The sequence below is a fragment of the Bufo bufo genome, chromosome 5 (assembly GCF_905171765.1).
Source record: "Bufo bufo chromosome 5, aBufBuf1.1, whole genome shotgun sequence".
Lineage (NCBI taxonomy): Eukaryota > Metazoa > Chordata > Amphibia > Anura > Bufonidae > Bufo > Bufo bufo.
The window spans coordinates 427,920,407-427,935,701 of NC_053393.1; the positions used below are offsets into that span (position 1 = coordinate 427,920,407).

Consider the following 15,295-nt stretch of genomic DNA (forward strand, 5'->3'; position numbering starts at 1 on the left):
ATACTTATGAGCCTCCATAGCATTACCCGCAATGCTAGGGAGGCTCGTCCCATTTCGGCCTGCTATTGACTGCTCCTCTTATTTGTCGTATGTTTTCATCCGCGCAGCTGTGGGGAGCAGGTAAAGTGTAATGTATATGAGGGGCCCGGCCATTATTGGGGTCATTATAGGGGTTTAAAGGGGTTGTCCAGTTTCCTATATTGATGGCTTAGCTTCAGAATAGGACAACAATATCAGATCGGTGGGGATTTAACTCCTGGCACCCCCACAATCAGCTGTTTGAAGAGAACACAGAGCATGTGGGAGTGCAGCGCAGGGTGTATATTGATGACCTTGGGATAGGTCATCAATATAGAAAACTGGACAACCCCTTTGAAGACAGGCCAATTTTTGTTTTTGTGTTTTCATTTCTTTCCTTTTTACCTTCCAAAAGCCACAACTTTTTAAATTTTTCGTTCGCATGGCCATATCGGGGCTTTTTTTTTCGGAACTAGTTGTGTTTTTTAATGGCACCTTTTAATTTACTATATCTTGTATAAAAAAAATGGGAAAACAATTCTTTGCTGGGTGAAATTGAAAAAACCCACAATTCCGCCAAGGTTTTTTGGGTTTTGACATTACGTCATTCACTATGAGCTAAAAATCACATGGCATCCTTATTCTGCGGGTCAGTACAATTACGGTGATACCAGATTTGTGTAGTTTTTTGTGTTTTACCTCCTTTAAAAAAATAAAAACCTTTTGAGTAAATAAAAATTTTCTTTGCATTGCTATTTTATGACACCTTTAACTTTTTCAATTCCTTTCTACAGAGATGTATGGGGGGGGGGGGCTTGTTTTTTGCAGGGTGAACTGTGGTTTCTATTGGTACCAACCTGGCTTACATATGACTTTTTGATCACTTTTTATTCAAGGGGGTAGCCCTTCCCTCACTCCAGGCTGTAACTCCCCTGCCCTAACCCGCCTCTATGCAGTCTAATTGACACCCGGCTCAGTCGCTGGGACCGCGCTTGTACAGGCATGCGCCGTCGGACTCAAGCGCGATCCTGTAACTGAATCGCGCATGCGCTGTCCCCGATGCCTGCCTGTCTTCTCTTCCTCACGCACGATTCAGTTACAGGATCACGCTTGAGTCCGACGGCGCATGCGCCGCCTGTACAAGCGCGGTCCCGGCGACTGAGCCGGGTGTCAATTAGACTGCATAGAGGCGGGGTTAGGGCAGGGGAGTTACAGCCTGGAGTGAGGGAAGGGCTACCCCCTTGACTTCTACCGTGACTTGTGGAGCTGGAGAAGAGTACTTTATAAAGCGATTTTTTGATGCATATACATGCTAGAAAAGCGGGACAAGACCGTGTGCTAACACAGTGAGGATGATCTATAAGGTACTTTTGATAGTTTATTAAGTGAAATCCAGGTGAAAGGTTCGCTTTAATATTTTTAGCCCTCTTAGTGGACAATCGTTTGATCGCTTATACTATAGACTGCAGTAGAATACTATTTCACCGTGGGGAATCTGATCGGAGGACAGACCGAGCCCTCTCCCTATGTTAAACTCCACAAATGCCACGGTTGCTATTGACAGTGGCATTGGAGAGGTAAAATGCCAGCGGGTGTGTGACGTAAGGGCTCATGTACACAAACATATTTTTGGTCAGCATCTGATCTCCATTTTTCGGGTTGGATGTGGACGCATTCACTTCAATGAGGCCGCAAAAGACGCCTGTTCTGTGCCGTCCGCAAAATTATAGAACATGCCCTATTCTTATTCGCATTATGGACAAGTATATTTTATTTTATTGGTACCATTTATGGGGTATGTATGACTTTTTGATAACTGTTATTTCATTTTTTTTGGGGGGGACAAGGTGACTAAAAAGTAGCGAATCATGTGTTTTTAATTTATTTTTTTATTTTTTTTTCATTTACGGCATTCACCGCACAGTAATAAAAAAAAAATAATTTTTTTTTGATAGTTCAAACATTTTCAGACCCGGTGATACCTAATATGTTTATTATTTTTATTGTTTATATATTTCTATATGTAAAATTAGGAAAGGGGGTGATTTTAAAGTTTTGATGTTTTTAATTTTTTTAAAACTTTTTTTTCACTTTTTATCTAATCACTATTAGGGGTCTAATAGAGGGTTAGAACCTAGGATCTTTTGATCCCTTTTCCTATTCACCCTAATAGAGATCTGTAAAGGTAAATGAGATTTTGACTCGTCCCCTGCTGAGCTGTGCCTCCTGCACAGCTTAGCAGGGAGGTTACTATGACAGCCCTGGGAAGGCTGTCATAGTAACTTATCGCAGCCCCGAAATTTCACTGCGGGGGCTTCAATTGAAAGGCAGAGGGAGCCACAGCTGTTGATTGCGGTGTCTGAGGGGTTAAATGACAGGGTTTGTCATTGCGACGGGGTTCCTGCTATATTAAACAGCTGGCACCCGCTGCATATGGAGTGGGCTGACTACAATAGCCAGCTCCATACAAATGCGGTTGCATAATGCCGTACATGTAAAATAGATAAAGTATAGCAACGAGACACATGAAGAATTTACATTCTTATAACTTGGTACATGTGTCTTTCTTGGCCATTCCACATTTTCAGGGGGGATCACCATATATAGATTTTTTATTTTTGTTATAGAGGGCATTGATCATTTGTTGGACGGGTAAAGTTCTGTTATTCCCATTTTTTCTCTTATAATTTTTCCCTATCTCCCCTGCCCCATTCCTCTCCTCCTCTCCGTTGCCTTCACACCCAGCAGATTTTGATGCATAACTCTCAACAACTGAAAATCAGTTTCATACGGGTTGTTTTGGCAGCAAACACCTGGATTTCTGCAAACCCCATTCAGATGAATGGAGCAGAGTTTCAGACACCGAAACTTTCTGCAACAAAGTCTTCCACATGTGAAGGCACCCTTATTGTGCCTTACTTGAATAGAGGACAGAAGTTGGGGGGTTGTCCTTTCTTATTGCCTGTTTTTGTGTTACAAGGTGTCGGAGTTGTATCACACATATGGTGATTATATACATAAATTCCACGAGGACCTTTGCTTTGTTGTGTGTCATAACCTGTTTGTAACGTCCTTATTGTCAATCCAGAATAAAAAAACATTTACGTAAATAGATGAAATATCACAAATTGTCTGAATGATTGGCCCATCATACTGATAGATTTCATAAAATAGTCAGGAAGGGGTCTGGAATCACTCACGTGCAGTGATTGATGTATTTTTTAAGTGACTGTGATCCAGGGCATCTTTTACCTGCATTGGCAATCTGAATCCAGCCTTAAATCAGCCTTAATGCACTAAAACCTTTATGTGCGGCATAACGCTGCCATTCCGCTCTTATTTGTTATCTCGTCCTGTAGAGATTTTAAACTCTAATGTTTTTAAGTTCGTCTTAATGCCAAAGTCAGCTAAAATGTAGAAAATGTAATCAATGACATGCCCTGAAAGCACAGGTATTGATTTCCTGCCTACTCTCCAGCCGCTAGCTTACACTGAAGCCACACTACCCCAAGCATGTTTTTAGTGAAGTTAATAGGCAACGCTGAGATACCTGACCATTGATTTATCAAATGTGATTTAAGGAGATCAGATTGTGGCTGGTGGTTTTCATCCTGGAGGCTCATATCTTCTCCTGTCTTTAAAACGTCAATAGGGTTCATGTAATTTTTTATTTAACAAGCAGCCACAGTCAACTCATGTTTGTCCTCTGATAGCTTATTTTCTCCTGTTGTGGAAACTTAAAGCATATGAGAAGCAAAGAGAAAAAATAAGGGTGGGTTCACATCACGTTTTTGCCATCCGTCTAAAGTATAAAAAAAACATATAAATAGCTAACTTGTAAACATAACTGATTGGTATACATTAATATTTTGTATATTTGCATATATATTTTTCTAAAATCTTAAAAAACTGATCTTTTTGTATGTTTCCCCCCCCCCCCCATAGGATCTTAAAGGGGGTTTTGGTAGTTTAAATATTGATAAATCTATCTTCAGCCAGATCAGGCTAGCGGAGATCACTGTATCCGGCATTACCGCATATGACTGTGTACTGACGAAGATCCGGCCACTCCCCGTGAAATATACCTGGATTCAGCCAGACAAAAACGCTGCATGCAATGTTTTTTGTTTGGCCTATTCCTGGCATATATGCAAGAAAGCAGCCAGATCTCTGCCGGATCCCATTATAGTCAGGGATCTGACGGTACACGGTCATATCAAGTAATGCCGAATACGGTGAGGTCCAGTAGACTGATCCTCAGCCGGGTCAGGCTACCAAATTCCAAACGCAACTGTGAATGGAGCCTAATCATTATCAGATTGGTTGGGGTGGTAGGAATCAGACCGCCACTAATCAGCTGTTTGAAGGGGCCGTGGCACTCGGAGCAGCGATGTGGCCTCTTCATTGTATAACCAGAACAGCTCCATATGTTGTATTGGCGGCTGTGTTTGGTATTGCATGTGACCAATGAATGTGATGGTACAGGCCACAAGAAGAGGCTGCAGCACTTTTTCAAGTTTAGCCCCTTCAAACTGCTGATCAGTGGGGGTGCTAAGAAGTGGACTGCCACTGATCTGATATTTGTGATCTATGCTAAGGACAGATTATCAATATTTAAGTTCCAGACAACCACTTTAAAGGGACACAAAACCCTTCATCCACATCTGTGCAACCATTTTGGGTTGGGAAGAGATTGGCTATAATGTACTGCACCTCAATGACTGCCATGATTATTGAACTCCGCCCCCCCCCCCCCCCCAATATAGTCAATGGGGACGGAGCGGCAGTCCGGGGGCACACGTTCACTAGCGGCAGGACGGATCCGACAAAACAGACAAGAATAGTACATGTTCTATTTTTTTTTTTGGGGGCCCCCCCCCCCCCCCATGGAACAGAGCAACGGATGCGCACAGTACACGGAGTGCTGTCCGCATCTTATGCGGCCCCATAGAAGTAAATGGGTCCCCATCTGAGCCGCAAAAAATGCAGCTCGGATGCGGAACCAAACCACGTTCATGTGCTTGAGCCCTAAGTCTACAGAATAAGGTATCAGAAAACTGGTGCAAGCTCACTAGAAGCAGACCAACCAGAATGTCTAGGGTGCAAAGAGTAGTACACGAGCAGGGTCAGAATCGGCAGAAACGGATAGAGCCAGAACAGCAGATGAGGGGTTAATCCGAAAACTAGCTATACTCAGAATACCAGGAGAATCAGTAAAAGCCAGCAGATTAGAGGTTAATCTAGAAAACAAGCCAAGGTCAATACACAGAGGGTTAAAGCTCAGGTACAAAGCACAGGGGTACAGAGCCAGGACACCTATATTCAATCACAGGCGATCACAATCACTGAGTATCAGTCTTAAGTACTCCGCCTAGCTCTGGGATTACACGCTGAGCCAGGAACATCATGGGCTTGGCTACCAGCCTCACTGATAGGTCAACCAGCTGGGGCTTGACTGGTCAGCATGGAAACCCTCCCAGCACAGATATGAACAGTACATTGGCTGGGTAAACCCCTGACATAACGTTCATTTCTCTTCAGTTCTGAGACCCTCTAGAAACATTAAAGAGGTTTTACAGGATTCCCGGTCCTGTATCTGATTCCTTTATTCTCCAACTTTCATTACATTGGAAGCGTACAATTTGCAGGCCTCCCTTTTGGCTTTCTATAAAATAGGAAAATTAGTTTGTGAGCTCCTTTGAGGATGGGGATTATTGTTAGTAATGGCATTCTCTGTACAGCACTGCACAATATGTTGGCGCAATATATGAAACAGTGAATAAATACTTGACGGTGTCCACAATCATATATCACTATCGCATGACAGAATGAATCTGGAATGAAAAACACTGGCATCACATCACAGTGTCAGGAAGAGGGTGCCAAGGGTAGTGAGGGACCCTGTCTGCACTAAAACCCATTTATCAGATTCAGAATGCAATATTTTATCTTCCTGACGTGTTATCTTCCCATGCAGACATTGACTGTTCTGTTTTCGGTGTGTGAGTACATCATGTGTGGCGTTGAAAGGATGCAGGAAACTTCAAAGCACCACAAAGGAAGGAGATTGTAGAAAAAAGTTTCCCATAGAGAAGGTCTAGCACAATGAATATAGTCTCCGGAAAATCCTGCATGTGAATAAGTACAATTAATGTTAACCTAGACTGCCACATGGCACGTCATTGCTTCTATTTCTGTAATCAGGTGCTTCCAGCCTCACCCGTCCATTTTCTTCAGCCAGCGCTCTGTATTTTTAGTGGTGCCTGAGCTCTTAATGTAAGATCCACAGTTTTTTGTATGAGAAGAGAATGATTGTCTGGACAATTATGAGTAATTAAGTTTCTTTATGTTAGTAGCAATTTTAAGTGTTCAGTAAAGTCACATAGTCCATTTCAAGGTTCCAGTATTATATTATTAAATGAAAAGTTATCCAGCTTTCCAAAATACTTTGTTTTAATTGTTTTTTATGCTTAGACTAATATTGCTTGCAGAATCTGAAACGCGTAAGTGGGCATAGTTATTTTCAATTGGATTACAATTTTTGATCTATTTGATAGAATTTCTTTGGGACTCAGTGACCATACCTGGTGAATAGTGTTCCTTCCCTTGTGATTTAGTAGATATATTAGATACTGCATTCATTTTCACGTGTTCCCATTACACATCAAAGTGTTTTTTTTCACCCCCTTTCAGAGGTAATTTTTCACCCCCTTTCAGAGGTCACAATAACGCCTGTACAAGCGTCATAGACACCTGTTCAGGCCATTTTACTCCCAATACGCCTTAGACTTTTCTCCCACATTCATCAGCACATCGATGCTGTCTGTGCCTAAAATAAACAATAACAAAGTTTTTTTACATCAAGGAGATTTGTTTTTGGTCGGTTTGAGTGGACAGCCGGACCATTCGGCACACCGCTCTGAAGTGTGGAGGAAGAGTCCTGCAGCGGCATGAGATTCTCACTGGGTGGCGCCTTGGGGGGTAAGGGGTTTTGGGCTCTGGGTCACTTCCTCCATGTGCTCACGGCCTCCTCTCCAGTGAAGAACGTGCGCCCAAACTCCATAGTGATCAGATACCAACAGACTCCCCCCAGGGAGTGCCTTAGCATGCTTGCCCTGGTCGGATGAATAAAATGATCAGGTCCGTGCTCCCGATGGGTGCAGCGCATGTTGACATGGAGATTGGGGGGGGGCGACTGATGGTGATGTGTTGGGATGGTCTATGAGTTTGAGTGCACGTTTTTCACTGGAGAGGACGCTGTGAGCACATGGAGGAAGTGAGCCGCAGCCCAACCATCCAGAACTTCATAAAGTGAATGTGACTATTGGACTAGTAGCTTGTCATCACATGGAAGACTTTTATGATTGGTGAATTAGACAGCACAATTTGTGATTGTTACAATGTAATATATGTCCTTTATGTCCTGCTGGGATCTAAGAGGGCTTACATTTTTAGGGAGACTCCAGAAAAACCAAGAAGGGTTGGCAAATAGGCAATAGATTGTCCCAGATATAGAGACAGCCATTTTGGCCCCATTAGGTCTCATGTGCACGACTGTATGGACATCCATGTGCTATCCGCATCTTCATGCAACAAAAGATAGAGCATGTCCATTTCTGGCAGACCCACTGAAGTCAGTGGGTCCGCAAGAAAATGCAGATTGCTTACCGCAAAACAGATACAGTTGTGTTCTTGAGACCGTATAGTGAAAGCCACATTGCTCACAGATATAAAGTACAGAGGCGTCAAGTACACTATACTGTGCAATAGTCCGATATATTGTGTATAAGACTGTCCTATATTTGCCTCCTGTGCATACGTCCCAGACCCCACCCAGTGCCACTAAGCCACCCACTGCCACCAGACCACCACTGCTCCCTGCCACAACAATGAAACATTCCTGTTCACTTCTTATTGCACTGAGTTTTGCACAATCTCCTGCTCCGATCCCTGCGTGACAGATTTGGTGCTTCACGAAAAGTAGGGATTCAGTCTTCTGAGAGATGAATTTAAAATGGTCAAAATTTGCTATTTCTGCATGGAAGACATTATAGAGAAGACTAGTAATGGTTTCCCTGAATAAATAGCAACATCTTAACATTATTTAGGACTATGTATTATATATATGAATTACCGCAAAATTCGTACTCCTCCTCGGCTAAAAATACTCCTCAAAAATGGTATAAGGAGTATTTTTACTCTTCCGGAAAAAATGTAGTGCGATCTCTGCCCCTGTTTTTTCTCCTTTCTTGAAAATTTCTGTGATCGTAATGCAATATGTGGAGCTCAGCTATTATGTATCATCGGCCTAATAAAAGTACGGATGTTGCACTGCAGTTTTTTGTGCTGTGATTTTTATGTTTTATTGCATTTTATGTTAACGACCACAAACAATAACTACCAGCTCGACCTCCTCATGAACACTCAAGGCTTGCTTCAGCCACTTTGATGTGTATTTCAAAGGGGAAAGGGACGATTACCAGACACCTCTAGCAGTGGCTTATATACCATCTGAACAAAAGGGTTGGGCATGAATTGGATCTACCAGATGTTCTGTACAGTTAGGACATTATTGTCTGAATAGAAGTCGGCTTTGTTTGATATTTTTATTCTTTAGGTGATCTAAAGATCTTTCATTCAAAGAAAGATTGGTGACGGGCGAAACAACTTTCTTTGATAGAACTTTCCCATAAAGATCTTTCGTTGAACACCTGTAACAGCCATTTTGAACTAAAATATGTATGACCAAATGTGTTTCTGTATCTAATGGGGAGAGGAGAGAAAGCCGCTGCCAGTCACCTCTGACGGTAGCTTATCTCCCAGGAGAGCAAAAGGATTGGGCAACAATATTAATTTCACCCAATCCTTTAATGTGTATGGGGAGTTCCCGACCCCCCCCCCCCCCCCCAACAGATGATTTCAGAGGTTCCCACACATTACACTGTCAGCTGAACCTGCCATTGTCAGCAGGATCAGCTCACTATACACTGTCACAGTTCACTCTGCTACATCTGTATGTGTTTTTATGCATGTTACATGCTATAGAGAATTCCATACAAAGTTTTTTGTAAGAAAACTGAGACCATTTAAAGTTGACTGTTTCTACTGTGCTTAAATGTTAATTATGGTTTGTCTGAATTTCTGACAATAGATACAGTATCTGCTAGTTGATATGTTTAAGATACACTTCTATGTCTTGAGTGTCCTTCAGTAAATTGTTGTGAATGGAGTGAAGTCTAAGATGACCTCAGGTTATTTCAGTGGAAAATGAATAACTTTGTCCATGCTAACCATAACAGATCCATAGTTAGCAAGTTAAACATCAACCTTGTGGGGCCTCGTGTATAAAATATAATTACTGTAGCTAAGCAAGCACAACCTGCAAAATAGTCACCTCCTATTATGATGCAACAAGCAAAGGTTACAGTAGTAACAAGTATAACAACATATCTTACGAGTGCAATGTGTATATTGTATCTAGTATAGAGATTTGTTTTGTAGTCGGACATTTTGTGAGGTGAGCAGTAGTATATAGCATGAAGCCTCTGTACAGTAGTGCCATACGTCTTATAGGACATCAGACGCAGTTTGCTGAGATAGAGCTATAACGACATGAGCAGTGGAGCTGAAAATGATCTCTTTCAATGTCCACCTCATTGGAAATGGAAGATCTTGTCTGTAGTAATGAATTTTTGATATTAAAGAGGTTGTCCAAGACTGAGGAAAAAAATGACAAGAGAATTATCCTCTTCATAATCGTTGAGTTAAGGAGTTCAAAAATATACATTTTAAAAGCTGGCCATGCATATTCTATAATTACCAGACCTGCTGATGTTGATGGGATCAGTTGGCTTTCACTTGATGGCAGATTTTGGGAAATGAAGAAGCTGGCATGTTAGAACATACCTGTTCCCATAAGCAGTAGCTGATTTTCTTTTTACCACTGAAAAAGAAATGTACACTTGGCCGAGCGGAGCTTGCATGCCTATGGTAGATTCAGGAGGACTTGTTGATGGCCAGATGATCATTCGACCAACATCTATATGTGTACAGGCCACCTTTGGTCTGAACAGTAGTAAGTCTCTTTCCTATGACAGTATTCTTATGTTACTCACTTTGCTGCAGTAAGTGCAGGTTCTGTTAAAATTCTCTAGTTACATTCACTGATGGAATATAGAAACCATAATGACTTCCTAAACTGCATGAAGTTGACAGTCAGTTAATCATTTATATACATTTATGAGCCTTAAGAATGCTTTTGAATGTAGTAACAGCCTGTTCTGTCCTCTACATTTTAGACGAGAAGGCCACATTCTTTCCTAGTCGCACCTTTTCTGTGCCTCCTGATCAGAGGAGGTCTGGATTCTCATTTTCAGATTATCCAAGTATCCACAGATCTAAGAATCAAATACCATCAGATTTTTGTCTTCTTGATATAGTGAGTAGTTGTTGAGCTAGGGGCCTACTACACAGGACAATTTTCAGGTCAGTTATTGGGAACCATTGTTCATAGGAATGTTCATTCTCCCTAATTGGCACTTATAATTGTGCTGCCGATAAACTAACTCGTCAACTGATTGGGAATAATTTATGCTGCCAGTAATTAATACAACTGAATGGGGGAGGAATGATTGCGATCATTCCTCCCTCATATACTTTGTATCAACCTGTGCAGTAAGCTGATGCAAATAAGCATGAGTTTATCGTCAATCGGTGCTTGTTCTGACCAAATATCGGCACTGTAATAATGGTAGCGCTCTTAATCCGCTTGTTTAGTGTTACATACATTTTATTCCAGTAAGAAATTGCATTACATGATTAAAGTTTGCCTAACGCTCACATCCATTTAACGAACACCAGTAGTGTACAAGTGCGATAATGTTCTGGAACCATAGCATGAAGTTGACTGCCATGATTCAAACTCCACTTAGAACTGCTACCAAACCTTACACTCACCGTCGTATAAAACACCACACTGTATTGTATTTGACAACACAATAAAGATTACAGATTGCACCAACAAATGTTATTACATAATGGTATATTTATCATTATGCAGTAATCTGAAGAAAATCTTAGGCAAGTGTGTAAAAATAATGCAAAGTAAGAATGCTTTCCAAAATAGAAGTGTTAATAGTTTATTTTTATATGAACAAAAGAGAAAATTAAATTATATCAATATTTGGAGTGACCATTTGCCTTCAGAACAGCATCAGTTCATCTAGGTACACTTGTACACAGGTTTTGAGGGAACTTGGCAGAGAGGTTGTTCCAATCATTTTTGAGAACTAACCACAGTTCTTCTGTGGATGTAGGCTTGCTCAAATCCTTCTGTCTCTTCATGTAATCCCAGATAGACTCAATGTTGAGATCAGGGCTCTGTGGGGGATATATCATCACTTCCAGGACTGTTGTTCTTTTTTTAGGCTGAAGATAGTTCTTAATGACATTGGCTGTATGTTTGAGGTCGTCCTGCTGCAGAATAAATTTGGAGCCACTCAGATGCTTCCCTGATGGTATTGCATGATGGATAATTATCTGCCTGTATTTTGCAGCATTGAGGACACCATTAGGCTAGGGCTACACGACGACCTGTTTTGCGCAACAATTTTTATAATGATAGTCTATGGTGTCGCACTGCATGTTGCAGTGCGACACCATAGACCATCATTATAAAAATTGTTGCGCAACATTGGTGCAACCTCAATGTCGCAGTGTAGTTGTGCCCTATGTGTCGCGCGACATATGTCGTCATGTAGCCCTAGTATTAATCCTGACCCCAACTCCTTGTGCTGAAACGCAGCCCCAATCTTGCAAGCTACCTCCACTATGTTTCACTGTTGCCTGCAGACAATCATTATTGTATTATTGGCGAACAAATTGCCTTCTGTACCAGCCAAATATTCCATATTTTGACTCCTCAATAAGGAGCACCTGCTGCCATTTTTCTGCAACTTAGTTCCTAGGTATGGCTTTTTGGCAGCAATTTTTCCATGAAGACCATTTCTGGCTGGTAGATGGGTGAACCTGGATCCCACTGGTTTCTGCTAGTTCTGAGCTGATGGCATTGCTGGACATCTTCCAGTTTCAAAGAGAAGCATGATGTGTCTTTCATCTGCTGCACTAATTTTCCTTGGATGACTACTGCATCCATGGTCCTGAACTTTGTTTCTTTGTGCTTCTTCAAAAGAGCTTTAACGGCACATCTTGAAATTCCGTCTGCTTTGTAATTTTTGCCTGGGAGATACCTTTCTGATGCAGTATAATTATCCTGTGTCTCGTTGCTGTTCTCAGTCTTGCCATGGTGTATGACCTGTGAAATTAAACTCCCTTCCACAACCTCACCTTTGTAGCAGAGTTTGGCAGTTCCTCACCCTCACCCAGTTTTAAACCTCCTACACAACGGTTTCCATTAACTGTGTTTCAACCTACACCACCTGTTTGGTGTAATCAGTTAATCATAAACCTGATTAAAATCCTATAAAATCCCTGATTTTGTACAAGTGTACCCAGAAGAATTGAAGCTGTTTTAAAGGCAGGGGGGGGGATAGAATCCAGTGCTGGATGTGCTGAACTCCAGGACAGCCTGCCGAATATTTTCACTGGAGATGTGAAAGTAACCTAACAGGAAGGGTATCTGTTCAGAAGAGGGAGACAAGGTTCATTGAATGTTGCTAAAGTTAGAAACTAACTAAAAAGACAGACAAATATATTCTAGATAGAGATTCAGCCTCAGATTTGCACACCTATGGTGTCTACTCACCTTTCTAACTGGTGCTATTTTTTATTTTCCAGCAAATGAAACTGTCTTTGGACTCCCCCACTGAAGATGCAATAGACTCATGAAAAATCAACATGGAAAAATAATAAAGTATTTGCCCTTATAAAAACCATGCAATGACTGTTTACCAAAGTACCGCTTGGCTTCTCAGGTTGAAATGTGTTTCACTTACTGTATTGTCTCTCCAGTTTTAGATCTGGTGCCTGCATGTTTTGCCAGGATGATAATGTATACATTTTGCTTTAGACCCTGGTTGCTGCATATCTCATTTGGTGGAGGATCCTTGAAAGAACTGTTTAGATCAGGAAAAGCTAACATGACCATACCTGTAGTATGGCCATGTTCTATATAATTTAAGTAGAATGTCATGAGAATTTCCGTTTACATACAGACATTACACATTATGTTCACATACATTACACTGTTCTTGTGAATACAAGTAGCATCACTGGGCAGTCACGTGCATATGCTATAATGTTTCCTTGTGCAGTATTTGATATTTGGAAAGTACCGCATTGCCATCTAATGTAGCTTGCCTAGCATGTCACAGCTTAAAATTAAAGTCGTTGTCCAGGGTTAGAAAAAAACAATGCTGTTCCAGGAACAGTGCCACACTTGTCTTTTGGTTGTGTCTGGTATTACTGCTCAGTTCCACTGAAGTGAATGGGGCTTAGCTGGAATGGCGCACACAACCTGGGACAGGTTTGGCTCTGTGTTTTTAAGGAAGCATCCCCTTTAACTACTAGATTCACAATGTTGTATATTCAGCTATATATACAGTCTATGTCTAATGAAGAGCAGAGCAAATCATTAAGTTCATCATTACACTACATATCAGATGGTTCTGTCAAATGTCCATCCTATAAGCTTTAAGGGGAATTCCAGTGCAAAAATTATTTCCTGATTTGTTAAAGACACATATTAAAAGGTCACTTGGGTGAAATGTAATAAAGCTGGCTACAGAGTGCCTGAACCTCCGTGGCTCTACTCTTAAGGCCACCATACACATTAAACTATTATTGGCTAAACTCACCAAAAATGGCAGGCTTTTCTGAGAATCTAATGAGTATTTTTCCCTTTAAAAAAAGAGTGATATCATCATGTTTTGCATTTTTAAGGTAACTATGCTATATAAGCTAATTTAACATAGCTTGCAAGCAAGGCCACCACCACCATCAATATAAATTCTCTCTGCCACCACCACAGACACTTCTCATGAAGGAGGAGACATGGTACACTCACTCAGATACTAAATGCCCAACCACTTCTGAGACTATGGGGTAATAGACAGTGTATAGTGTCTGATCACCTCCTGCACACTCCTATTAGTGCCACATTGGTGAGATGGTGTTGGATGCATGTAGAGGAGTATACTTGTGATCTACACCACCACTCTCATAGTTTCCACTCATTAAAGTCAAGTATGAATGACATTTCTAGCTTGTACATATTTGTATATATTGCAGACGGTTCCTGGTATGTACAGGTGAAACTCGAAAAATTAGAATATAGTGCAAAGTTCATTTATTTCAGTAATGCAACTTAAAAGGTGAAACTAACATATGTGATAGACTCATTACATGCAAAGCGAGATATTTCAAGCCTTTATTATAATTTGGATGATTATGGCTTATAGCTTATGAAACCCCAAAGTCACAATCTCAGGTACCCTTTGCTCAGGGGGTATGGATTAATTAGCTGACTAGAGTGTGACACTTTGAGCCTAGAATATTGAATATTTTTTACAATATTCTAATTTTAAGTTGCATTACTGAAATAAATGAACTTTTGCACGATATTCTAATTTTTTGAGTTTCACCTGTATTATCTGTAGTATATGGAAATAGAATTGTTTTTATTTAGAATTTATGCTTCAGAAATATTATGCAGATGGTCTACCTTTATATATATAAAAAAAAAAAATTCACACACAGTATATGTGAATCGTGGATTTAGTCATGAGTTTATTAACTATTTCTTTTATCAGCTTTACCCTGTGTTGTTCCTTAGTGGTTCATAGACTGCTTGACTCTTATAAGGGGTTGTCCACCTTTTGAGGGATTTTGGTAACCTTCCTCTCCTGGTCAGACCTGGAACGGGACACGTACTTGCCTGTTCTCTGCCTCTGGGTCCCGGCTCCTTTTCTCCCTGGGCTCAGCTGCTTCGCTCGGGTATCCTGCTTTAAACATCTGCTTTGACACCGCCAAAGCCAATCGCTAGCCACAGTGGTGACCTGCTCACATGACTCAAGGGGGGCAGATGACTTCTTCGGCAATCAATTGGCTGCAGCTGGGTCAATGCAGATGTTGATACCCAAAAGAGGCAGCCGAGGCCAGGCAGCGAAGGAGCCGGGACCCAGCAGCAGGAAATAGATAAGTATGCTTCCCTTTGAAGGTCTGCACTGGAGGAGAGAGATTTGCAAAAAAGAAATCCAAAAGGTGGCCAACCCCTTAAAACGTAGCTTGATCTTGTCCAACTCTCAATGCAATTTTAGTT

The 15,295-nt window shown here is 41.2% G+C and overlaps 1 protein-coding gene across 3 annotated transcripts in view; it reads left to right on the forward strand.

Moving 5' to 3' along the window:
• Window positions 1-13,370, forward strand: part of ANO10 (anoctamin 10) — a 285,873-nt gene extending 272,503 nt beyond the window's left edge. For all 3 annotated transcript variants that reach the window (XM_040433433.1, XM_040433430.1, XM_040433431.1), the window contains one exon: window positions 12,814-13,370. In XM_040433433.1, the coding sequence (XP_040289367.1) occupies window positions 12,814-12,820 (7 nt within the window). In that variant the 3' untranslated portion in view covers window positions 12,821-13,370. The remainder of the gene's footprint in view (window positions 1-12,813) is intronic.
• Window positions 13,371-15,295: the final 1,925 nt, after the last annotated feature.